Source organism: Megalobrama amblycephala, linkage group LG11 (assembly GCF_018812025.1).
Source record: "Megalobrama amblycephala isolate DHTTF-2021 linkage group LG11, ASM1881202v1, whole genome shotgun sequence".
In the NCBI taxonomy this organism is placed as follows: Eukaryota; Metazoa; Chordata; class Actinopteri; order Cypriniformes; family Xenocyprididae; genus Megalobrama; species Megalobrama amblycephala.
Window position 1 is genome coordinate 22,059,405 of NC_063054.1, and position 27,554 is coordinate 22,086,958.

The window sequence follows — 27,554 nt, forward strand, 5'->3', positions numbered from 1 at the left end:
CTGCAAGTGTTTAATAATGAAAATAGCGACGGCTCTTGTCTCCGTGAATACAGTAAAAAACGATGGGAACTTTAACCTCATTTAACAGTACATTAGCAACATGCTAATGAAACATTTAGAAAGACAATTTACAAATATCACTAAAAATATCATGTTATCATGGATCATGTCAGTTATTATTGCTCCATCTGCCATTTTTCGCTATTATCCTTGCTTGCTTACCTAGTCTGATGATTCAGCTGTGCTCATCCAGACGTCCTGCCCTTGTCTAATGCTTGAACATGAGCTGGCATATGCAAATATTGGGGGCGTACACCCCAACTGTTATGTAACAGTCGGTGTTATGTTGAGATTCGCCTGTTCTTCAGAGGTCTTTTAAACAAATGAGATTTATATAAGAAGGAGGAAACGATGGTGTTTGAGACTCACTGTATGTCTTTTCCATGTACTGAACTCTTGTTATTCATCTATGCCAAGGTAAATTACATTTTTCATTCGATGGCACCTTTAATAGGCTTATGCTTAAGAGTCTATGATTGGATCATTATTTCAGTGATTATTATGTTTCTAGCCTGTTATATATTTGGCAACAGTTCTTTTAAACCTAATTGATGGACTGTGTCGCTTTTCATTTCTTAAAGCTGTTGTCTGTAACTTTTGGTTGAAAATTATCCAAAGTCAAATTTTGAGCAAGTATAACCAGCCAGTGTTCAAAACTATCTCCTTACCTTAGCCTGATTCACAATGGTAAGCTTGTAAATATGTTTTCTAATTTGAGTGGTACTGGTAGGTTTCCGCAGGAAATTTGAGCATGCCACCGTTCATCTTTGCATCATTACGTCTGTTTACATGAAGGAGTCCCAGCTAGTAGGCTATATGGCATGAGAGAATGCTGCAGGTCGCAGATCATTTATAGCCTTTTCTGACAGCAGCTGGAATAATTAAACTTATCATTTTGATGGCAGAGTGTATGGTATGTACAATTGTACAAATGGACCATTCGAGACTAGATTGTACAGAAATTGAAATCTACAGGTAACGCTAATACACACTAAATACGCTGATGTTGTCAACATTAACAATTTGAGAACAAAGTATAACAATAATAATAATTTTTACGGTTTGATGTGATCCGAGCTAAGCAATCGTTACATTTAATCTCCATTGGTAGCGCGATTTATTGTAATGCTTTTTTTCCCTCAGTTGTTCTGAACAAAAGTGGCAGATTTGTTACTTGTTCAGGTGACATTCTCCAGTTCCTACAAGATTACAATCTGTGATTCCGAAGTACCTTTACAGTATCCAACTATGTGGTGACTGACGGCAAATATTAGATTCATCTGCGCTGAGGAGCCGTGTCGATGCACAACCCACGTAAAGATGATAATTCTGCAAATAACTGCAATTGCAGGTTTTAAACAGAGATGGCGACAAAGAGGTAAAACTTACAAACTGCAGCTTTAAACAACCAGGGGTGCGTTTCCCAAAAGCATCGTTAGCCAACTAACATCGCTTAGTGGACTTAATAAATCGTTATCTTGAGCAAAATAAGCAAGCTTACATTAAGTACAATGTATATATTTTATTTCGAATATATACAAATGTCATTTATATATTTTAGTTTGTCAAGAGAGCTAAAGCACCATTTTTGAAGAATGCGCATGTGCGTACATGATCTAGTCAGAACAAGCATTTGATTTAATCTGGGAATAAAGCAAATTAACTGAGGAAAATGAGAATTAGTCCTCTAATGCAATGTCCGTAGTTTATAGCAGAAATTCTAGCATTAATTCGACCTCAAACGGACTCATTTAAAGAAGTTAATACTCCACCACCTGTGTGACATCGTGAACGACGTGAACGACTGTTTCCCGGTTTCGGGAAACAGTCGTGACTAGCTAGTTGATTTGTTCAACGATGCATCGTACTATGGTAGTTCAGCAGCGAGTTACATCGTTATTCGGGAAACGCACCCCAGATTGGAAGATGTGTCATGGCCATATTCCAGGATGACAGTGTCAAGATTGGGAGGAAGCATGAAGAATCATTTTCACACATGAACTGGCGCCAAGCGTGCCACACGAGTCCTGAAAAGTGAAGCCAAAGCATCTCGATTGCCCCCAGGTGGCAGTATAGGTCGTAAACCCCGCCCTCTCCATGTTTTCCAGTGGGACGTGAGACAAACTAAACAAGTAATTTACACTTCAAATATTTTTTTTCCAAAGACAATTTCAGTCATTTTAGGCAGTTTTTTATCATGCTGGTGTTAGTGCAAGAGTTCGTTCTTTAAACAAGTTTGGTTTTAGTTAGTTATTTGATGCTATAAAAACGGGGGTGTGACATCATGATTGACTGCTGAAGTAGTCCGTTGAGGCACCAACTGACTTTTTTCTGGATCTTCTTGAGCTTTAACTTTAATGTCTACATTTCCATAACTGTTTATTTCACACCAAAATAATGTTTTTCTGAGTTTGGGCGGGACCTTGATATCGTGGCTCCACTTCGTGCTCACAGACAGGTTTCAAGTTCACTATACGCAGACTCGAGACTCAAGATGTCAGCGCCGTATAGAGACACTGGTGGCTTCAGTTACTACAATGGAAGAGAGTGAAGGTGCGTCGTCCATATTTTTTTTTTTACAGTCTATGATTGGCACTTCTGAGTCCAGACCTTAAATTCATTGACAGTCTTTAGGATGTGCTGGAGTAGACTTTACAGAGTGCTCACCTCTTGCAATGTCAGTACAAGATCTTGACCAAAAAATGATGCACCTCTTGATGGAAATAACATCACAACATTTATTTCCATCAAGAGTTGCATAAATTTTTGGTTCGTAATAATATTTCACAGTACTGTTACTGTTACTGTTTTACTGTAATTTTGTATCTTTGAATAGTGTATTTTACCTGAACACTCACTTAAAGTTGATCTTTAAAGATACAATAATTTACACTGGTTAAAGTAATCTCTTTCTGTGATGTTTGAATTTTCTTGTAGCATTTTAAATGATAGAAGGGATGGAGACCGAGTAAAAAGGTTGGAGAGCAGACAGACCAAAGGAAAGAGAGAAAGTCGAAGACTTGGAGAATGCAAGATGGTGAAATTAGAGAATAGAAAAAGAGAGAGGGAAGAAAAAAGAAATCATGAAAGTGTGGGAGCTGGAGAAGAGAAAGAGCCTTTTTTATTTTGGCCTGACGTCTTTATGGAAAGTTGGACATTTCCTCTAGGAGTCTGGTAGGGAGTGCAGCGCATGTAGAGCCGCTTGGCTTGGGTGGGAGCCGCATTGTGAGATCAGATCTGGGTCAAACTGCTCCTAAAACTGGAACACACTCTACCAATACCAATGTAATCTGAGAAAGTGCTTGAAAACTTGCACTTTCAGACCTTTTGTGTGTGTGTGCATGCATATACGGCCCTCTTTATGCACTCTGTTGACCTCGAGAAAAGCTAAGACCCAAAATTACTGTAGGACATTTCTGGAAGTTTCGTTCACAGTAACGTGGCAGGAATCCAAATGATTTTATGCACATTAGTGGCGAGAGAATGAGTGTCCGCTTTGGTTGAGTGAGTGACAGCACTACTATTATGCTCAGATATAATGGAAGGATCAGATGCAGTCTTCTACTCTCTAGTCTGTGTGCTGTTTAATGAATTGCCTGTTTCGAAGGGTGTGTATGTGTGCGTGTGTATGAGCATCCACAGGGAATGAGAGAGACACTAGTCCGATACCGCAACATGATGAGATACTTTTTCTTCCTGACACATGAGTCTTGTTGCAATTTAAGAACTTAAAACTCTGGAGTATTGTAGGGCAGGTCTGTAGATTGCAGTTAAAAAGAACAAGATCTGTTGCTGTTTCGTGTGACGGTATATAGGGTGTATTTGGATCATGGTGAAGTGGAACTATAAAAGAAAGCTGAAATCAGTGTACATGAGCTGACAGGGTTTGGGTGTGGTTATAATTCAGATGTTAATGTGAATAAGAGTGCATTGCATTTAAAGATTGAGAGGTTGAAATAACGAGTCTCATTTGGGTATAATGCATTTACAGATAACAGGCAACAAACTTTTATTGCACAAAACTATCATAGTCCTAAAAAAACAAGATCTAAAGTCTAATTGTTTCAACATTTTTAAAAAAAAAGTTATGATTGTGTTTAAAAGTGCTATTTTGATGGCTGTAGTAGCAGAGGTTTAAAGGGGATCAAATCAGAAATGCAACTTTTATTTGATGAGCCAGGAAAACACCATGCAAACACAGGCCTGAATGCTTTAGCAACGCATTGAGCGAGTGTTTGAACATACTTAACGTGTGTTGACAAACCCCAGGACAACAGCAGGACAGTTGTGCTGCTTAATATTTTTGTGGAATTTCTTTTTGATGAATAGCCTAAAATGTTCAAAAGAACAGCATTTGTTTGATATAGAAATTTGTTTTAATATTATAATTGCCTGTACTGTCACTTTTGTTCAATTTAGTGCAGTTTCTTATGGAAGCTTGTTTCCGCCATTAAATAAAAAAGGTAATTGTGACTTTTTAATCTCACAATTCTGACTTTTTTTTTCCTCACAATTGCAAGTTTACATCTCAGAATTGCGAGATATAAACTCAAATTTACAATAAATAAAGTCAGAATTGCAAGTTCTAAACTCAAAATTGCACGATATAAACTCGCAATTCTGACTACTTTTCTCAGAATTGTGAGAAACTCGCAATTGCGAGAAATTTTTCCTCAGATTTGCGATTTTATATCTCACAATTGCGACTTTATATCTCGCAATTCTGACTTTACAATGCAATTGTGAGTTTGTGAAAAAAAAAAAGTGAGAATTACGAGATGTAATCTCATGATTGCGAGAAAAAGTCATAATTGTGAGAGAAAAATTTGCAGTTACCTTTTTATTTTTTATTCAGTGACGGAAACAAGCTTCCACATTCTCTAGAATAAAAGTATCCCTTTAAAAAAATAATAAAAAAATAAACTTGCTGACCCCAAACAATTGAACAGCAGTGTAGTTATCCATAAACATATTGAAATTCTTTTTATACTGTTGCCCACGTACAAATGTGTTTCTTGGCGATTACGCAATTTCTAATTTCTATCTGTTAAATACAATGGGAGGTTATTTCAGTCTGTGCGTCTCAGACATTCATCCATCGGTCCAGCACTCCAGCTGTCTCATGGGCTGCCAGCTTGCTAAATTGCTGTGTAGCCAGACAGCCAATGAATCAATCTCCTGAATCAATCATATTTCAGCATTGAATCAGTTAGTTAACTAGGGCTGATCATTAGTTAGTGGGTTGTCCCAGGGGCATGATGATGCAATGATGATGACATGACGGGTGTGGTTATAGCTGAATCCAGGTGTTCTGCGTTGTGTGTGTGTGTGTGTGTCTCCACATGTTTTTCTGGATTGTTTCAATATCTTCCCTCATGTTCCTTGAGTTCGGTTTGTATACAGTATTGGATAAACACATTTCAGCTCTAGAACACTGTCATCCTCAGTGAAGATTTTGTTACCACAGTAGCGTGTTGTAGTCAACTGTTTTAGGATAAATCTTTATTTGACAGGACAGTCCTCTTTTGTTGTCTAATACAATTTTTATGCAATAATAATACAGCTTTTATGCAATAATACATGAAGGAACATTTTAGAGATTATCATTGCTTGTCTTCCGCACCAATGCAGGACGTGCTCTGTAAACACTGGGACTCCTCTAATTGGCAAATATTTAAACTCAACTTCCTGCCCTCTTGAAGCTTCTTCCTGTGATAGCAGCTGGTTAAAAAGAGTAGAAACGCCACTCAAGCGCACAGCCAAAACAAAGATGCTTAACCTGACTGCAAAGGTCACACATTATTATAATAAAATCGCCCTTGTATTAGTCCTTGGAACATATTTAACTGATTTTGGTTAACGTAAACACACAAATCTGTTTACAGGATGTATTTTCTTTCATGTTTAGAGGAGTACACTTGAAATATTTAGAAGATACTGCACTAGGACTGAATTAAAAAGAGAGAAGAACACACTGACCTCATTATGTTTAGTAAGGCTAACTAACACTGGCTCGTGTCTGATGCAGTGACATTAAAAGTCTGGACAGAAGCTGATTGGTGGACTAATTAAACCACAATTTGCACTGACCCATGTCTTACCATTATTTTTAAAGGGCACATTTACTTTATGTGGTAATTTTTTATAGTTTTATAGGGGCACAAATGCCACTGACAAAAAAACACTTCAAAGCTAATGAGCGTATGTCTGACCTTCATGTGACGATTGTGTTTTAATGGTACCACAAATTGTAGTGTGTAATGCAGTGTGAACATCATCTGCTCTGGATTCTACATTATGCTGTGAAGGAGAGAAAGAAAGACTATAACTCCTGTCTTGTCTGCATACTGTATGATTCAGATAAAATGTAACACACTTCATAAGAAGATAAGAACAGAAAAATAAGTGTGCATTTTGTTTTTTGTGACTTATGAAATGGATTCTGAGTAAAAGAACAAAGGCTTTATGTTAGCATAGGCTATAATAGACCTCAATGAACAAACATCATTTAATAAAAGATGAGCTTTTAACACCAATAAACCACAAATAACTAATAGCTTTGATACGTCTAAACCATATACTTTCAATATACTGACAACTTGGATTATTTGGGACATTTTAAGGATTTTTGTTGAACTAATGTCTGTTGTTATACACATTCCAACTAATTCACATTTCTTAGTATTTAAAAAGCATATTTATTTACTTAGTTTTTGTTGATTTATAATTTATTTGCAATATTTTAAAATTATTAAATTTATATTAGTTTTGTTTTTTTTGTATAAATATATTTTTACGTTTAGACAATTTCTAATTTCTCTGAGCAGCTCAATGATGTCTGAACAGTTTCCTTTGATTCAAAACAGACAACTTTGACGATTGTGTATGTGATTTTTATGCAAGGTCAAGTGCTTCTCTGGAGTTCCCATAAAACAGTAGGAGCTGGATTTGTGAAAGTGCATTTTATAGACATGTAGCTAAATTAGACAGGAATGTGTGTAAGTGCAGGAATATGAGAGAGTGTTTTGTGTCTGCTGAGGGGTCTGTTTCATCTCCACTAGTAACAAACCTTGTAATTTGGCAGAAAATTGATTGGGTTACTTCATGTAACCTTTGACAGAAGGCTGTTATTATTTAAGCTGTGCTGCGTGCTATCGACATATGGAAACATTGCCATATGCACCTCTCTTCCATTAACCATCTCTAAATCACTCAAACTATGACAGAACTGACCCTGAGTCCAGCAGAGTTGTAGATTCAAAAAACAAATGTGTTTGGAGTCTGATCCCATTTTTTCCCTTTTTATTGCTTAAAAAAAAGCAAAATGGAGAATCTACTTTGAAACTGCACAGTAGATTTCCCAGTCAAACGAACTACTTAGAATGCATCCTAATTCATATAACTTGGTCGACAACATCAGCAGCATTTAAGTAAATAATTTGCTATAAAAAGATTTAAAATGCCACAAAAGGACTGAATAATTTATGACCGGTTCATTTACATGAAACAAAAGCCGCCTTTTCAGAACGGTAATGAACGGTTCCAGTTATATTTTCACTTGAGCTTGGTTCGGCACGGCATGATTACAAACCGCTCTCGGCTCAGAATTCTGGTAGAATGCATGTAGTGATGTCGCCACTCAGGATTGGTCGCTTGTCTGTTACCTGGCTACCAGTTTCTCTGTAGCTGCATAGCCAAGTGCGCTAATTGAGCCAAGTAAACGCATGTTAATAATGAAATTAAAATAAATATCTGATCATCCTCCATAACGCAGTCACTATTTAAATCTCAAAATGTCTGTAAACTCCTGGCCAAGACAACAACTGACATATTTGTAATACATCGTTAGCCTCATAGCACAATTGCCCAGATCATATTTCAAAGGCAGATATCACAATTTGGCCAAAAAATGACTTTTATGCATTTTAGGCAATTATGCTATGAGGCTAACGACATTCAAAAGAGCTCTGTTATCAGCTCCACAGTGGAAAATTAAACCATATTCGTACCAGTTCGGCTCGGCTGGGCTGGGTTGGATCGGCACAGAATGGAACGGTTAAGCAATAAAAATGGTTTGATCTGAAGATGCAAAACAAAGTAACAAAAAATGTTTGTGGTGTTGTATTAGTTGAGGTGGGGAAAGTAGCATGTTATTGGATAATAAATAAAAAACAATAAAAACAACTCTCACTGTATTGAAAAATGTATTTAAGTTGGTGTGTCGCTACATTTAGAAACTTAGTTTGCTGCTTATTTTGTACTCCCTTCAGGTTTTTTTAATGAATGAACACGATTTTAAGCAGGAAGCATTGTCTATTTGCAGACTCAGTGCCTTTTAAGGCGAACTGATTATGTCAGTACCGGCTGACCTCCCTCCATCAACCAAGGTTTACTTGTGAGGAATTCCAGAAATGCAAAAGGAAAAAATAAGTGGAGAAACCTGCAAGAGCTATTTTTAGAAAATGGCTGCCGGTGATTAAACATTATGAAATTCCTTGACTGCTGGAAACTATTAAGTGGGATATTAAGAGTCGGAGCGGTATTTCTGGAGGGGCTTGTAATGCCAGACCTCCACCGGCAGTTAACCAGCAACTTTCACTCAGGGGAAGAGGAGGAGGAGGAGGAGAGAAGAAATGCAGAAGGATGGAGAAAAAGACAAGATTAGATTTGAAACCCTTCTTGTTCTTTCTGATGTTAAAAATGAGTGAATAAGGAGGGAGACATGGTGATGGAATTTGAAAAAGTGTGAAGGGATTCAAAGAAAGGGAGAGAGGGAGGGAAAGCAAGACCAAAGACAGAAAGAAGAGAAGTGAGAGTCTAGCCGCTGGTGCTTCGGACTCATAACAGAGCCAAAAAAGGAATGAAAGCAAAGCAGCACAGGCAGTTGAGTCCAAGAGCCTTTCACCAGCTGCCAAAGTATTCCTGTAAAAGTGCTCTTTTGATGGATACTCAAACATACAGACTGGGAAAAAGAGGAAAAAGGGAAAAAGGATGGTTTCAGGTGGTCATTTTTGCCTTTAACGTGGCCCAAATCACAGTTTTTGCCGCCAAAACAAAGTTACGTCATTTAATCTATTATTTTCTTCAATGAATCCTTTGCTTTGATGAACTTACGCTCTAGGTTTTAGGTTAAGACTTGGCGAAGTATTAATATGACAAAACTGAATACTCCCCTTCTCTTTTTCTTGATCCAAACTCTGAGGATTTATCAGTTGGTTTGATTGAGGGAAGGCTTCCACCTCCATGACAAAAAATGAATAGGAGGAGGGAAAACACAGTGACTCATTAGTCAACATCTGGAAATAATTAGGTTAAATGGGGTTTGGAGTGTGGCTGGCCTACCACCCAGATCCTCTTGTGAAATACACAAAAACACACAATGAAATTACATTCATTTCACGTTTTGAGATCCTTTACAGAGTGACTAGCAGAAAAGCATTGAACGCCGCTCAGAATGGGCCTGTAGCAGACCAGTGATAAAAGCATCTGGACTTGGTTATTGGTTCATTTAAGGTTATCCATTTGTTTAGGCTAGGAGTTTGTCTAGGAGTTGCCAAAAAGAAGGCAGCGGAAGAGTGGGCGTGAGTCTGTAAAAGAAGAGAGACAAATTGTTTTGAACAAAACATGTCTTCAAGGGCACAAGAATTCAGATGATGGAAAACTGTAGGCTGTAGGCAACAAATATCTGATGTTTAGCCGAGAAAAGGAAAGTGTGGACGCCACTCCAGTGTTTTTGCGTATGTGGGTGAACCATGACATTTGACAGATATAATGCTCAATCATCAGCCCACACTCATATTACCACGACGCAACACTGAGATCTCCATCTCTTCCTTTTCTCACTGTTTACATGATGTTGACAGTATATTTGAAACTTTTTCCAAGATAGCATATCACTCGCTTTTCAGTGGGCTTTCGTTTCCTTCCCAGAAAGTCTGCACAAATACACACAGACATGCATAACCACACAACAACCAGGCATGAAAACTTCTTTCTTTATAGTAATGCACACTACACAACTTTCTGCAGGCTCTGGAGTTCATTTCCTCCCGTGTGATGGGCCGTCTATTCTATGAGGATGAAACACTGACCCTGAGAGGGCCTTTCATGAGAAGGAAATATATAAAGCGCAGCATCATCAGAATAATCTTTGCAGTACCAAGTTAAGCTATTAAGATCACACGTAGATCACTGAAAAGCCACGCAATATCGCGTTCATATCGCAGATGAATCGCCTTCGATAATGAACGCGATATTGCGTGGCTTTTCAGTGAACTCCGGTTCTGTCTATTAAATGCCGCTCCATTTGAAAGCAGGTGATGGCGATTTAGCGGTAATCAGGGAACCGGCTTTACTGACGAAATGCGCGTGACAATCTCATGCGATATATCGTGCAGCCCTAATTTTCAACCAGCTAATGACCAATGAGAAACCAGCTACCATGTTGCTTTTATTAAAAAGATTAAACCTTGATTTATATGGTAAACAGGTGTTTTTTTTTCTTTCTACAGTATGTCATGGATTTTGACAGGAATGTTGTATTGAGTAATCCATGACTAGAACTGTCAGTTTTATAATTGTGTACACAGTTATATTTAGCCAGGTTTAGTTCCAGCAAACATGCTCTTCAAACAAGATCTATTGACATTAGTTTAGGTAATGTTTGTCAGGTTGAGTAATTGTACAGTAAGACAGTCCTATTATCTGACAGACTCTTGTAGTAAAATGCGTATAGTTAGTGTGATGCTAAACAGTCCTTTTTTTATCTTGCAGAAACGCGGCACAACTGAAGCAGCTTCAAGATCAGATCCTTCTAGAGCAACAACAGCAGCTTCCCCCTCCTCAGGAAGTCCCGCCTCCATCTCCGCCTCTCCCACCTCCTCCCTCCTTCCAGGAGCTGGAGAGTAGCACCATGCAGACAAGCACCTTCAACTATGCCCGACCCAAGCAGTTCATCGCTGCCCAGAGTCCCACAACAAGCGGTGGACCAATCGGATACAGCACGCAGTCCTCGACCTCCTCAAGCTCCAGTCCGCTATCCCCCACAACGGCCCACAAGCCCTTCAGCCGTGTCACCCTTCCGCCCTTCCAGCAGCAGCCTCTACTGTCCAAAGGAAGCAGCGTGGAGTCTCCCAGCTCACCTTCCTTCCCGCCACCCCCTCCGCCCTTTCTCAGTTCCAGCGCTCTGTCCTCTCCTGCTGGCTTGCCGCAAGACTTCCCTCCACCCCCTCCACCGCCTCCGCCACCTGTCACGTCAAGCCCCACCCGCTCGGACACCTCTTCGCCCTTCACATCCACTCCCCAATCACCAGCCGGATTTCTGGTATCGGTGCTCCCGACTACACCACCTCCACCACCAATGAACGCACTTGGTCTGCCCAAGGGAAACGGCACAGTGTGAGTACCCACAATCGTGTGTTAAAGTTTGAACACATCTCAAATGCTTCTTGAAGGTGTGCAATCATTCTCTATACTATATAAATACTGAGCACTTAATCCAGAGCTCCAGTAGAGCACTATAAATGGCACATAGAGTGAACACTTGGGCTAATAAGTAATTTGGAGTGTAGCTCCTGCTTTGCAGCTGCATGGAAAACATGTACTGTATGCATTCTTTCGTGGCATGTTTATGGAGACACGGGGATCAATGGGAGCTGAGGAACCTTGAGGGTCAGGTCTGTGTATTACAGAGGTTTCCTCTCTCATTCTCAGTCCTACAGGAATTTAAAGCACATTGGTTCACAATTGAGAATGAGTGCTTTTAAAGGGATAACAAATTAATTTGCTTACCCTCATATGGTTTCAAACCTGTATGACCTTCTTTCTTCTGTGCAACACAAAAGGAGGATTTTTTTACAATATGTCCAAGCTGTTTTATTTTCTATCCAATGCCCGGTTTACACCTAGTATTAAGATGCGTTTTGGTCAATTGGATCACAAGTGGACAACGCTAAATACAGGTGTAAATGGGGTCTAAAAAATTTTGAGCTTGTCCACTTTTGCCCACTTCCAGAGGTAGTCGAAAACGCATTTCACCGGATTGCTTTTGTATTGGAAACTTTGCCGGCTGAAGACCCAAGTTTGGTTTGAAGACGAAAAATGTACCAAGCACAATGTTCTCTCACCATTCCTGGTTTCTAACACCCACTCATCGCATTTGCCGTGGTCTTGCAGCTATCAGAGTGGAAACGAAAGCTGATGCTCTGTGTTTTGCAGTTGTCTCTGGGCGCGTTCATAGGTAAATTGCGCAAGCTTTTTGTCCATTAGATCAAAAGATCTGAAAATACCCATACATTTACCCACCCATTGACCCTCCCCTCGAGGAAATCAGGACAGAAGTGGCTGAAAGCAGACAAAAGAGGCCGATTAAAATACCAGGTGTAAATGGGTAGGTGTCTCCTTCGTCCACTTATGATCCGATCGACTAAAACGCATCTTAATACCAGGTGTAAACAGGGCCCAGAAGTACAAAGCGACCAGTGATCACTGAGCTCCAAAATTATCAATCATTGATTTGTGCGTATGTTGCGATAGATCACAACACACTGGATGAATGAGATTTGAGAGCTGTGGTGGAATTTTGAGACTTGTACCTTCACTCAAAGTTATTGAATGGCTTCAGTCTTTTTTGTCTACAATCTAAAACTAATTTTATGGTACTTTTGTCATTTTAAAACTTGACAGACCAGTGTTGTTATTGTTATAACAAAAAACTATTAAGCCATTTTCATTAATTGAAATAAAACTGAACTAAATAAAATATAAATATTAAATGAAAACTAAATTTTGTAATTGAAAGTTTATGTACTAAAGTGAAAATAAAAAAATGAGAACTAAAATAAAAAAAATTTGGTATTCACTCTGTTACATCTCACAATAATGGCTCTCTCTCCTTCATACACACAAACACCACCTGGCATATTCTAAAAAGAGTTAATCTTCTGCAAGTGATGCAGATACAAGCTGATCAAGTACTGAATCTCTGAGAGTGTTTCCAGAGCTTGATTTGATGCTACTCATGAGATATGATTTGGATCTTCAGTGAAGATGGTCTGATGAAACTTGATTTTTAAACCACTCATCTAGTGTATGTGAGAGAATTTTTCTTCAAAGCTGCTTCTCCTGTCCTCTACCTCTTCATCTCTATTTTCTGTTATCTCCCACTAGTTCATTCCTCTCTCTTCCTGGCATTCCAGAGCCAGAGGGGGAAAGATAAGAAACCGCTGTGGAATTTTAAAATGCATACTCATAAACCGATAACGAAAATTATTCTTGCTTCCCAGTGCATATGCAAAAAATATTTCCCACATTCCTCTCGTCAGTGTCCTCTTTTCTAATGCAATGTATTATAAAAGCTGCTGTTCTGTTTGTTTTGTGTTTGTGTTTTAATCCTAGCTGCTATCTGGAAAGGTTTTATGGACAGATTAATATAACATTGTAGCCACACTTTCTTTCTTAGTCTGTAATCTGTTGCTTTAAAGTCTTATTTCAGTATTTTCTGATTGTGTTTTAACAGGGCTTTGCCACGAAAGACTACACCCCGTACACAACGCATTATCTCTGATTCGGATATTCAGGGCTCCAAAGATGCTGTCATACAAGACCTGGAGAGGAAACTACGTTTCAAAGAGGAGAGACTCAGCAATGGACAGCAGGTACTGTATGTGTGTGAAAGGTCTTATGTTTGGATTACTAAAGAATTACAATAGATCATTAATAGTACTACCATACTAGCCTTACTAGCATTACCATATTGAATATAATGTAAAGTCTAATCAATAACACAAGCAGTCATGTTTGAGTGCATTTGGTAATAAATGTTCTTTTTTTTAAAAAGTGTTAGTTCACCCCAAAAATGTCATAATTAACTCACCCTCATGTTCTAAAACTCATATGACCTTCTTTTGTGGGGCACAAAAACACAAAAGAAATTGAATTTAACACTGCTCTTTTCCATACAATGAAAATAAATTGGTACCAGTTATATTTTGTGTGTATGTATATTTTGTGTGTATATATATATATATATATATATATATATATATATATATAATTTTTTTTTTAATATTATTTTTTGTATTATTATTTTATATATTAGTAAACCGTATCAAAATGGGAACAGATGCTGTAGAACTCAAGTTGAAAGATGAGTGAATAGGCCCTAAATTAAAAGTAAATTAATTTGACTATTAATCCACCATAGCTCTTAAATCTAATTTGCACTTCAGCTTATTCCAACTTACAAAAAAAAGTTTCATATAAATGTAACATTAAATGTCTTGCTACAGTATATCTGCAGAGGTAAACTGTTTAGTTAAAGGTGCTATAGAGGATGTTTTCGACGACTGAGAAACCAAAGACTGTTAGTGAGTTTTTGAAATGAGCGCATGCGTAAGAACAGCCCCCCTCCTTCACAGCTCATTTCGAGGGAACGCCTCCCAAAACTCGTGCACGAGTATTGGAACACGAGTGTTTACCACCGGCATTCGCTGTGTCGTGTTAGTGGATTCATTATGTCGGACTCACCGCAGGTAACTCATAATCTGCAGTTGTTACTCCTGTCTCCTGGCAAAAACATTGCATGCGGCGCCTGTGGAGTGTGGAAAGTTACTGGAGCGCGCAGCCACGCACGTCTTGCACAAGGAACGTCATGGCAGTGATTGACAAGCCAGAGGGCCAATCCGCGCACGTCTTTCACAAGGAATGTAATGGCAGTGATTGACAAGCCAGAGGGCCAATCATTTACGTGATGATCGCGTAAACGATTGGCTGATGTTTTTAAGGCCCTACCTCATGCACAGATGATGTATATTAATATTATTCCTTTCAGTGCACCTAATAAATAGTCTTTTATCAGTTAGTAAAGACAGTTTCAAGTAATATTGCAAAAATGTATAAAACAAAACATCCTCTTTAGCACCTTTAAGTATAATTGGAATTTCTTTTGTATTTTTTTTTCAGTATATATATTCACTGTAACCTTTAATTCTTATAAAATACACCATAATAAATGGAGAAAATTACCTTCCATCACCTGCTCCTCCAACTGAAATTGTCACTCGCTGTAGAAGCTTTAAAGGTGGAGTGTGTAAATTTTAGCGGCATCTAGCTGTGAGTTTGCGAATTGCAATATAGAGAAGCTACAGTGGCCAACACAGGACAAAGATGTCATCTGAGACGGAAGAGAGTAGCCAGTCAAGCAAACGCGGTCTGTAGAGCAAATTGTCCGTTTAGGGCTACTGTAGAAACATGGCGGCACAAAATGGTGACTTAACATGTAAGGGGACCCGCGGTGTATGTAGATAGAAATTGCTCTTTCTAAGCTAATAAAAACATAACGGTTCATTATGTAAGGTCTTTATACACCACTGAAAACATAGTTATGTATATTTATATTGCATTTCTGTCAATAGATCCTCCTAGAATTTACACATTGCACCTTTAAAATCAACCCACCACGCATAGCAAAACCCACCACGTGTTCAGCACGACTAATAGCCTTGAATTCACTAGTACAGGCGACCAAATAATCATAATGCTTTTGCTTGTGTGAGTGTGTGTTTTCTCACACACTAACCCAGGCTCTGACAGATTAATCCTGCTTGCTTTCAGAGGTTAACCTATGAGGAGAAGATGGCTCGCAGGCTGCTGGGCGCTGACAATGCCGCTACAGTGTTTAACACACAACAGGTGGAGGAGGAGCCAGTTACACAGGTATACACACACACACAAACTCATGAGCACAACACACAAACCCACCTACACAATGTCCCCACTGTGTCACAGTAAACAAAACAGGCTGGCTTTTTAAACATGGGTTTTAAACAAAATGCATCTGGTGCAAATCCATATGCACACTTTGTCTGATGACTACCAGTGTACCACTTGGCGGTTTTATGTTGTTTAGAGCATTGTGGTTCGCCTGCGCGCTTGTAAACACGTCTTAATTCAGCTAATAGCTACAAGCTCTTGCATGTGCTTGTACATATGCATTGGGTATGTAGTAAAGTGATGTCATTTTGGCAAGGAGAGTGTGTCTACGAGGCCTTTTGGAGGTTTGTGAGAGCAGGTAAGTTCCTAAAAACAGGATTATCAGCACATCCTCAAAAACACACATTGAAAGTAATGTGTATGACTTATGCACTTTTGTGCAATAGTTGTGTATTTGCACAGGATGTGACATCATCCTCAACCCCCTTGCCTGTTTTCTGATCTCTCTACAGGAAGGCAGCTCAGCTGACACAGAGTCTGTCCCTCAAAAGGTTATTCATTCTCATCCTGTCTATTACAAACATCATGCAGTGGCCTGTCTGTCCTCCTTAAATTTCGCTTTTCTCTGAGTCTATCTCACTGCTATATTTCCCTTTGCTTCACCTCATGAGACCACCCCTGATTGTTTAATTGCCTCACCCCTCTGTGTGTGGCCACCCCCATGTTTTGGCCAGTCACTACTGAATGTGATTTTGTGTTTACTCTATCCACTATGTTTTCTTATGTGTCTCTGTTTATGGAATATCTGAGTTGTGAGTAAGCATCGCGGTCAAGTTCTTGACGGCGATGATGACTATTGTAGTCTCTGGGAAAATCATCAAATATGGAGATTTACGCTACAATCTTTCTGATCAAATAAGCAGTGTATTCAGTGTTTGGATAACACCAAGCTCCAATAACTGGAAGAAAGTAGATTGCATGACCTCAGCATATTGTTCTATAATGAGATATTTTATCCACAGGCTTCATTGTATTTTAGCTGTTGTAAACAGTTTTCTGATGAAGATATATGTTGATATAGCCTATATTTGAAACTTCACTGAGTCATATAATTGTGTATATATATAATAATATATATCAGTGATGGAAAGAACTGTCAGCCTGATTTTAGAGATATCAAGTGTTGTTTTGAGTGGGACTAGGGGATCTGTGTTCTTGAAAGGGAACACCTATTATGCCCCTTTTTACAAGATGTAATATAAGTCTCAGGTGTCCCCAGTGAAGTTTCAGTTCATAATACCTCACAGATCATTTATTATACCATGTTGTAAATGCCCATTTTTGAGTGGAAGGAAAAATATGCTGTTTTCGTGCATGTGTCTTTAAATGCAAATGAGCTGCTGCTCCCCACCCCGCTTTTTAGAAGAGGGCGGAGCCTGTACATCTCATGCTCTGATACTCTGCCAAAAATGTACAAAACATCTGTTTGGTTTTGATTATCATCTCTATCTCTACCACGCTCATGTGACATTGCAATTCTTCGTCATCATGAAAGTTAATTATTTGCATGCGTTTTAAAGCCATAACAGTTTAAACTTCTGATATGTGGTTTACTGAGCGCACACTTTTGAAGCATGCACACAGAAAGCTGGCTGTCAGACAGCATGTCCTGTGAGTATTTAACTGATTTCTCTTACACGTCTTTTTGCAAGGTTATGTCAAAAACGCACAAAGTTCACAAACACAGTTTTTTTTTTTCTGTGAATGTAAACCACTAATAAGAATACATTTCTTACTTGAATGCTGCTGTTAAATGCTCTGGGGAGGAGATAAACATGGTGGACTGTGTACAGCTCACTCAGGGGAGGAGCTAAGCTATTAGGGCAGATTCCTTCACCAGTTGTGGGAGGGGCTTCGGAACCGCTTGTTTGGAGAGACTGTTTATGGTTTATGGGGATTATAAAAAAGGAGTGGGTGGATTTTTACCATTATAGGCTGGTTGTTTACACACTGTAGACGCATATCTGTGTTCAAACACCTTATAAAACACCTTTAAAGCACCCCTGTAATTCAATTATTTTTTTTATTTTTTTTGGAAAGAAGTCTCTTATGCTCATGATGGCTGCATTTATTTGATGATAAAAAAAGTAATTTACTTCAGTATCTAAAGGTAATTCTACATTCTACAAACACATTCTGTACATTTATAGCTTACAGCTAAGTAAAAATTTGTCACTTAAGTCATCTTCACTGTAATTGGTTATACTGATCTGGTGATTGGTTTGTAATGATCTAAGCTAATCATATGACTGCTAGTTCTACTGTGTTAAGCACTATAGATATACAGTACATGGTCTTTGACCTGAGCATCCTCAGTCTTTCTGAGGCCATTACATAAAACATTTAAAACATTTCCATTAAAAAAATATTAGAATTTAAAATAACTGTTTTCTGTTTGAATATATTTTCAAATTTATTCCTGTGATGCAAAGCTGAATTTTCAACGTCAAATGATCTTTCAGAAATCATTGTGATATGCTTTAGATATTTTATTATATTTGTTGCTCAAGAAACATTTCTTATTATTATTATCAATGTTGAAAACAGTCGAGCTGCTTAAAGGTGCCCTAGAACCAGTTTTTACAAGATGTAATATAAGTCTTAGGTGTCCTCTGAATGTGTCTGTGAAGTTTCAGCTCAAAATACCCCATAGATTTTTTTTAATACATTTTTAAATTTAATACATTTTTATTATACCCTTCAGGTATAATACATTTTCCCATTTATTACACTGATACTTGCCAAGAGGTTAAATGGACATGAAATAGAATGTGAGTTGAAATTATTTTATCCACTTTTATCCACTAAATATAAGTGTCTTTGCAACTGTATGTCTACTAACTTTAATAATGTCTACATGTCATCTAACTCTCATTAGAGTATTAGTAGACTCACTGTTAAGTTAGGATTAGAAGAATAAGTTGATATGTACTTGCAAAGTTACTCATAGTCAGTAGAATGTCACTTTATTCATCAACATAATGTGTTAGCAGATATTAAGCTGACAAAATACTCTGAGTTAGTTGACGTAGTTGCAAAGTTAGCTATAGTTAGTAGAATGTCTAAAGTGGGCTAAATATCAAAATAATTAATACAGTTATTTGCTTTTTACAGCAGTCAATTATGCAGTTTAGCAATGGTGATCATTATACAAAAGCATATGATCATCGAACTGGTCAATCATCATCATATGTTCCAGTGAGCTGTCTAACAATTTTGAATAATCCATGACTTGTTTAAGATCTTGAAAAGGAATTAAAAAATGTGAAAAATCTGTGCTGGGTGCCTAACATCATCATGTGTCATCATTGTTATTGCTAACTGATCAGGCACTGGAGACCGCATGTGTCTGCTTCGCACATTTCCTACCCTCGAGTGGAGACACTAAAATGCACATGCTTCTCTTCCTCTGAACTGTGGGAAGTGGATATGCTGTTAATGTTGTGCCATAAATTTAAAGTGTGCTTGGAGCTCAACACACGTCCTTGGGCAAATAGCGGTTGTCTGTGTGTTTGCATAGGAAATGTGAATGTGTGTGTGCTTTTGGGAGGATGTGGCTGGACGTGCAAGAGAACTAGATGGAGAGGGTGCGTTCGTTGTCTACATATGTAGTTATGATGGGGTGTGTGTGTGTGTTTTCTGCAGCTGTGTCTTAAACCTGCAATTATTGTTGTGATGTGTCATCAGCACACACTTTTCTCCAGATGTTCCTTCTGGCTGCAGAGTGGAATAAAAAGAAACAGAAGACAAGAAACAGACCAGATGAAAGAGCAAAAAGAATGAAATAAGAGTTGGATGCGAGACTGAATAGATTATAGGGCACAGTGATGAGAGGATGTGTGCTTGAATGAATAAAATGAGTGATTGAATGAGTTGGTAACTTGAGGAGAACATCATAAATTAAAGTCTTTGTGTTTGTTTGTGTGACAGGAGTACAAAGTGTCCAGCTTCGAGCAGCGCTTGATCAGCGAGATTGAGTTCCGTCTGGAGCGCTCGCCTGTCGAGGAATCTGACGACGATGTTCAGCATGACGAAGACGCGCCCGGAGAGGTCGCACCGTTCTTCGATCAGAAGCTCAAGCACTACAAGGTCTTTGAGGGCATGCCTGTGACCTTCAGCTGCAAGGTCATTGGAGACCCGAAGCCGAAGGTGAGAGGTCATCACATGCATATTTACATCTCATTTTGCATATAAGCAGATTCTTATCAAAGTGACTTTCTCAGTAGCTAGTTGTCTTATTACATTATAGGTTATAATCTAGTTATAATCAAGTTATTCCCAATAGCATATTATTTACTCAATTTCTGATTTTAGCATATTATTCAAAATTCATCTTCTGATATACCATATCACAATTAAAATTTCCACTTCAGAGTTAATTTCCTGATAATTTACTCACCCCCATGTCATCCAAGATGTTTGTCTTTCTTTCTTTAGTCGAAAAGAAATTTAGGTTTTTGAGGAAAACATTCCAGGATTTTTCTCCACATAGTGGACTTCACTGGGTTACAATGGGTTGACGGTCCAAATTGCAGTTTCAATGCAGCTTCAAATGGCTCTACATGATCCCAGACAAGGAATAAGGGTCTTATTTAAGGAAGCAATGTGTAATTTTCTAAAAAAAAATAAAAATGTATATACTTTTTAACCACAAATGCATCTGCGATGGGCCACACATTACATAATCACGTTGGAAAGGTCATGCGTGGAAGTACCGCGGTAGGGCCATCTTATTTCTCTTCCAACTTCAAAATCGTCCGACATCGTTGTTTTACCCTTTTTTTTGTAAAGGCCGTTTTACTTAGTCTTTGCACGTTCACTTTGTAGACACTGGATCGGTACTTTCACCTACGTCACGCGTGACCTTTCTAAAGTGATTACGTAATGTGCGGCGCATCGCAGAGCAGTGCAAGATAAGCATTTGTGGTTAAAAAGTATATACATTTTTATTTATTTTTTTAGAAAATGACCGATTATTTCACTAGATAAGACCCTTATTCCTTGTCTGGGATCATGTAGAGTGCTTTGAAGCTGCATTGAAACTGCAATTTGGACCTTCAACCAGTTGTACCCCACTAAAGTCCACTATATGGAGAAAAATCCTGGAATGTTTTCCTCAAAAACCTTACTTTCTTTTCGACTGAAGAAAGACAGACATACATCTCGGATGACATGGGGGTGAGTAAATTATCAGGAAATTTTAATTCTGAAGTGAACTAATCCTTTAAGGGTTTGTTTAAGGGGAGTTTATCATCTGTGACTAGGCTGGTTTCATCATATGCTCTGCTCTGCTTCACTTCTGAGATTCCTGCCATATATGGCTGTCTCGCGTTCATTGTGTCTCTTTCTGACTACCATGAGACCACTTTAATGACTGTGTGATGACAGCAGACTTGGTAACAAGAGCGTTGATGAAGACAAAAAGAAAGGGACAACGGTACAAGCTTGGGAGTGTTGCATAATCATGTTTATATCTGTGTGTGCTTGTAGGTGTACTGGTTTAAGGACGGAAAGCAGATTTCGAAGCGCAGCGAACACTACCGTATCAGCCGTGATCCGGACGGCACATGCTCCCTGCACACAGCTGCTGCCTCACTAGATGATGATGGGAACTACACCATCATGGCAGGCAACCCAGCTGTAAGCATATATTGGCATAGTTAAACATTTTTGAAAAGACTGATTTTGATTCAGATTAAGATTTTTGTTGAAAAGTTTGCACAGTGTGTAAAGTTAACTTAACACTGTTAATTCTTTATTACATTTTTTTTGTTTGGTTTTCAAACATTTGGAACTGATTCATACTGATGAATTTTCTGTGGTTTTACACATGCAGTACAAGAGCATGCATTTCTCAGAAAAGTGAAGACTAGTCATTCGCCAATTTAAAAAGTATTATTTAAAAAAAAAAAAAGATACACAATGTTTTTGCAATATTTAGTTTTTTTTTTTTTCTTACAGTAAAAATAAACTTAATTTGTTAATGTTAGTTTTGCTATGGAAAATCATTTTATCTGTTTGATTTCATTTGATGGCTCTCTCTCTCACGCACACACACACACACACACACACACACACACACACACACACACACACACACACACACACACACACACACACACACACACACACACACACACACACACACACACACACACACACACACACACACACACACACACACACACACACACACACACACTCTTAAGTGGCTAGTCAGCTTGACCAGTGTTTTGGTGGAGACGGATAAACATCGGTAGTCAGGGGGAAGTGACTGACCCAAAGCAAGAAAATTAGTACAGCCTTTGGGAAGGGTCAAGAGTTCGCGCACACACACACACACACACACACACACACACACACACACACACACACACACACACACACACACACACACACACACACACACACACACACACACACACACACACGCACAACACACACACAGACACACACTGGGTTTTCATGTTTTATGGGGACATTCCATAGATATAATGGTTTTTCTACTGTACAAACTGTATTTTCTATCCCCCTACACTACCACTACCCCTACCCCTAAACCTACCCATCACAGGAAACTGTGCACATTTTTACTTTCTCACAAAAACTCATTCTGTGTGATATATATATATATATAAGCCTTTTGAAAAATGTGGACATTGGGTAATGTCCTCACAAGTCACCCACTCCTTGTAATACCTGTCATACCAATGTCATTATACAAAATTTGTGTCGTGATATGTCACAAAAACGTGCACATACACACTGGGTTTTCATGTTTTATGGGGACATTTCATAGACATAATGATTTTTATACTGTACTAACTATATATTCTATCCCCTAACTCTAACCCTACACTCTAAAAGAATGTGGGGTTAAAAACAACGCAAGTTGGGTTGAAAATGGACAAAAACCCAGTGATTGGGTTATTTTAACCCAGTGATTGGGTTATTTTAACCCAGTGATTGGGTTATTTTAACCCAGTGATTGGGTTATTTTAACCCAGTGATTGGGTTATTTTAACCCAGTGGTTGGGTTAAATGTTTGCCCAACGTGCTGGGCAGTTTTATTTAACCCAACTGTTGTTTTAAAAATACTATATAGCTTGCTTAAAATGAACCCAAAATAGGTTGGAAATTAAAAATCAGACGCACAATTACTAGAGGCAACAATAATAATCAAAAGGTGAACATTTATTAATAAGCAATTTAATAAATGTTTGTTTAATTATTATTCATTAAACTTATTAATGTTAATTTCCACTATACTTTGGGTTCATTGTAGGTAAGCAGTACGGTCATTTTTAAACAATAGTTGAGTTAAATAAAACTACCCAGCAGGTTGGGCAAACAGCAACCCAGTTGCTGGGTTTGTCCATTTTCAACCCAGCATTTTTTTTATTGTACCCCTAAACCTACCCATCACAGAAAACTTCCAGCATTTTTAAAAAACATCACTTAGTATGACTTATAATCTGTTGTTCTTATGAATACCAAAAAAGTCCCCAAAAGGATTTCAGATATTGCTTTATCAGATATACATCTTCTGACTTTCTCTCTTAGGGGAGAGTGAGCTGCACTGGAAGGATGATGGTTCAGGCTGTGAACCAAAGAGGGAGAAGTCAGCGCTCCACACCTGGACACATCCGCAGGTAAATAAGTAATGCTATTTCTAAACATACACAGCCAGTGGATTACAGCAGGCCCAGGATCAGGTTTGCTTTATGGGAATAGCACTAATAGAGGGCGTGCCCCATGTAAAGGACACCTGTGTATTTTGGACAATAATGCAAGGACAAGTTAAGAAGTCTTTTGTGCAGAATAGAATATGTGAATTCTTTTCAAAGGGTGGGGTTTCCTCTAGATTAGATATATTATATCTTGCCATTTGGGCCTTTGAGGCCTTTATATATTTGACTGACAGTCAATAGTCTCTGGAGGCAATGTGGTGCATCAACCTATCATTCATTAATAAAAGCAGATTTGATTCCCTACACATCAAGTAATCAGAGCTACTCTCTTTTGTTTTTCTTTCCACAAATATAGTGCACTTTGGTGTCCTGTTACTTTAATTTAGTCTCATGTTGTTCCATTTTTTTGTTTCCATGTGTTTTTGATGAGACACCTTTTAGGTATGTTATATAAATTGTTATTCCCCCCCTTCATCTTAAAATGGTAATTTTAGCTATACTTATCTTGACCTTCTCTACTGTATTAAAGGGTTAGTTCACCCAAAAATGAATTTCTGTCAATAAGTACCCTCATGTCGTTCCAGACCCGTAAGACCTTCGTTCATCTTCAGAACACACATTAAGATATAATAGTGATGAAATTCAAGAGGTTTTTTTTATCTCTTATAGAAAGCAATGAAATTACCACATTCAAGGTCCAGAAAAGTATTAAAGACGCAGTTAAAGGTCCCGTTTTTCGTGGTTTTTTGAAGCTTTGATTGTGTTTATAGTGTGCAATACAACATGTGTTCATGTTTCGCGTGTAAAAAAACACAGTATTTTTCACATAATTTACTTATCTGTATACCGCTGTTTCCACTGTCATAAAAACGGGCTGATGACTTCCTTGTTCTATGAAGTCCCTCCTTCAGAAATACGTAACGAGTTCTGATTGTGCCAGCGGTTCCTGTGTTGTGATTCGACAGCAGCTTAGCGAACCTTGCCCGGAAAGTGCAGCACATAGTTTTACATGTGGATTATAATTTTCGGGAACCGAGTTAAACATAAATTGTAACCATTGATCTCTAAGTACAGCGTCCCTGGGAAGGCCAAACAAAGGTGATTGTACTGCGGGATGAAAATAACAGCGTTTCGACGACATGGCGACAAACACACTCTACAAACGCAACTCTTGCTCTTCTCCGTGGGAGCGCAACAAGACCACGCCCCCTTTTTTGTGTATTCCTGTGGGCGGAGGTTAGTCAAAAAACTGTTTTAGTGACGTCATTAAAGAAGGAAGTAGAGGGATGTAGTCCAAACTGGCCGTTCGATGTAGGCGACTTCTGTTAAATAAAATATCTCGCTTGGCATTGAACTTTGAGCTTTAAAATTTTACAGATTTTATTTATACTCTAACAACAACATTACACACTAACTAAAGTTTGAAACATGGGATCACGAAGAACAGGACCTTTAAAATAGTCAACGTGACTACAGTGGTTCAACCTTAATGTTATGAAGCAACAAGAATACTTTTTGTGCTCAAAAACAAAAATAATGACTTTATTCAACAATTTCCTCTCTACCCTGTTAGTCTTACGTGTTTGGAATGACACGAGGGTGCGTAATTAATGACAGAAATTTCATTTTTGGGTAAACTTAACTCTTTCCTACAGCAGTGTGAAGTCATTTTGGCAGTCTGTTTGATAAATTTATTGTAGTTAAAAAAATAATTACCAAAAACACCACCCTGTTATCCAATCTGATGTAGTGTTTTTAATTAGTATGCATTTTTTAAATTAAATAGTTTACCATATTTTCATTTTGATTATGCAATTGTGATATTTATTTAAAAACATAAAACATCCACAATGAAAAGATAAATATAATCAGTAAAGAGGCAGCAACTGATAGAATCTGTCTTTTTTTTTCTTTTTCTTTTTTCTCCCAGACCACGCTCAAGGTCCAGAGACAGTGGTGATGAGAATGAGAACATTCAGGAACGTCACTTCCGCCCTCATTTCCTGCAGGCCCCCGGTGACCTTATTGTGCAAGAGGGTAAACTCTGCCGCATGGACTGCAAGGTAACTGTACAAACACTCACTTTAACACCATCAATGACCGTAGTGACCATAATGCTGCTTATTACATGGTTACTTCACAAATAAATAAACACATGGGCATTACAGAGGCTGGAGGAAACATTCTGTGTGTGATATCTGGGAAAAGTTCCCTCCCTCTGCATTCTGAAGGAAAGGAAAAAAAGCTTAAATAAAGTTGATGTTTCATCACTTCTAAAATGATGAATAACCTCGAGTGAAATGCTGGAATTATCCTTCATTTTCTCGGTCTTTCTCCTATTATTGAGTTTTCTTCTTTCTCTCAGATGTGTTTCCATTGGCTTGCCGCTGTCTCTGAAGACTGTCTCTGCTGCTGTCCCACATTTCTTTGTTTCTCTTCATTTGCCGCCTTTCTCATGCCATATTTGGGGGAGCATCAAAATAAAGCGTTAGCAGATATTAAGCAGACAGTCTGTTTAATACTCTGAGAGTTAGTTGACATGTAATTGCAAAGTTACTACTTAATAGTTAGTAGAATGTCTAAGTGGACCATCGAAATTGTTACCAACTTCTTTCTAAAAAGAAAGCTTCATACGAAACCTCATACAAGATGAATTTAAAAAATAAGCCATTCATATAATATTTAGCTGCTCAGTTTGACATTTTCTTATCCTTTCAGTGACCGTTTGTTAAAAGAACACAAAATTAAATTTTAAATGGTTTCAGGCTGCTCTCACTTTTTATTTTCTCCCCAGTTTGGATACATTCTACAGTACCTCTACCTCTTATCTGGTCTTTCTTTCTCTCATGTTGTCGTCTAACTGTAGTATTACATTCTTCTTCTGTACCGATGTCCGTGTCTGGCTGCGAACTGCATATGTCAGAATAAAGGCTCACTGTGCCATAGAGGGATTCACACGCTATAAAAAGACCCTGATCAGTAATGCACTCATGCACAGAGCCCTTAATGTCAATGGTATTTATAGAGCTGATTTTTTTTTTTTTTTTTTTTTTTTTTTTACTCTGGCTTTGAGGCTTTCTAAACGTTCCAGGCCACAAATGTCCCTAGATGCAGTTCAGTAGGTCTGAAATCAAAGTGCTTTTCTTTTTTTTTTTTCTTTTTTTTTTTTTTTTTTTCCAGTTTGCGTTTTCTGCTTTTTCACTTATGCAGCCTGTTCTTTCAATAAAAGTCATGAAAACACTCAAGTTGGCTGTAGTGAGATTCATGATGGACAGTGTAAGCATCACGCAGGGAATATGCACACTCAGGGGAACAGCACTTGAGCAGTGTGTTCGCAAATGTCATGAGCATTCTCAGGAACATCACAAAAAAACGCAGATGGATAAACGAGCATCTCAGTCAATCCACCCCTCTTGGCCCCATGCGTGTAAACATAAACACACAGCAAGCACATTCACTGGTGGTCTGATGCTGGCACACCTTCAGGTGAGGCAGGTGTTGTGTTTCTCAGGAATGTGAGAGTTGTTGAAAACAGATCCCAGGTATTGTGCGCAAACCAATTTCCCATGAGAACCACACACATAGAGACGCCACCGACCGGGCGCACAGGGATTGGTTTGAAAATGCTTTAAAAGGGCAATTGCACTTATAGCAAAGATAATGTGGGAGAGAATTCATTAAACTGAAAACATTTGATTTGACTTGTTTTTTTCAAATCCTAGGTAAGTGGTCTGCCAACGCCTGACCTCATCTGGCAGCTGAATGGTCAGACCATCCGTCCAGACTCCTCCCACAAGATGCTGGTGAGGGAGAACGGAGTTCACTCATTGGTCATCGAGCCTGTCACTAGCAGAGATGCAGGAGTTTACACGTGCATCGCCAGCAACAGGGCTGGACAGAACTCATTCAACCTAGAGCTTATTGTTGCAGGTACACAACCAACTGGGGATAAAAGACACTATACTAAGAAGTATTGTAATTTGTGATAAAATGATAATATAAATAAAAATAACAAGATGATAGAGAAAATAA

At 38.4% G+C, this 27,554-nt stretch overlaps 1 protein-coding gene across 5 annotated transcripts in view; it reads left to right on the forward strand.

The window, feature by feature from the left end:
* Window positions 1-27,554, forward strand: part of palld (palladin, cytoskeletal associated protein) — a 113,016-nt gene that overhangs the window by 79,715 nt on the left and 5,747 nt on the right. For all 5 annotated transcript variants that reach the window (XM_048206731.1, XM_048206732.1, XM_048206733.1 and 2 more), the window contains 9 exons: window positions 10,834-11,457; window positions 13,577-13,715; window positions 15,673-15,774; window positions 16,284-16,322; window positions 19,762-19,980; window positions 21,322-21,471; window positions 23,395-23,483; window positions 25,453-25,585; window positions 27,245-27,452. In XM_048206731.1, coding sequence (XP_048062688.1) covers window positions 10,834-11,457; window positions 13,577-13,715; window positions 15,673-15,774; window positions 16,284-16,322; window positions 19,762-19,980; window positions 21,322-21,471; window positions 23,395-23,483; window positions 25,453-25,585; window positions 27,245-27,452 — 1,703 coding nt within the window. The remainder of the gene's footprint in view (window positions 1-10,833; window positions 11,458-13,576; window positions 13,716-15,672; window positions 15,775-16,283; window positions 16,323-19,761; window positions 19,981-21,321; window positions 21,472-23,394; window positions 23,484-25,452; window positions 25,586-27,244; window positions 27,453-27,554) is intronic.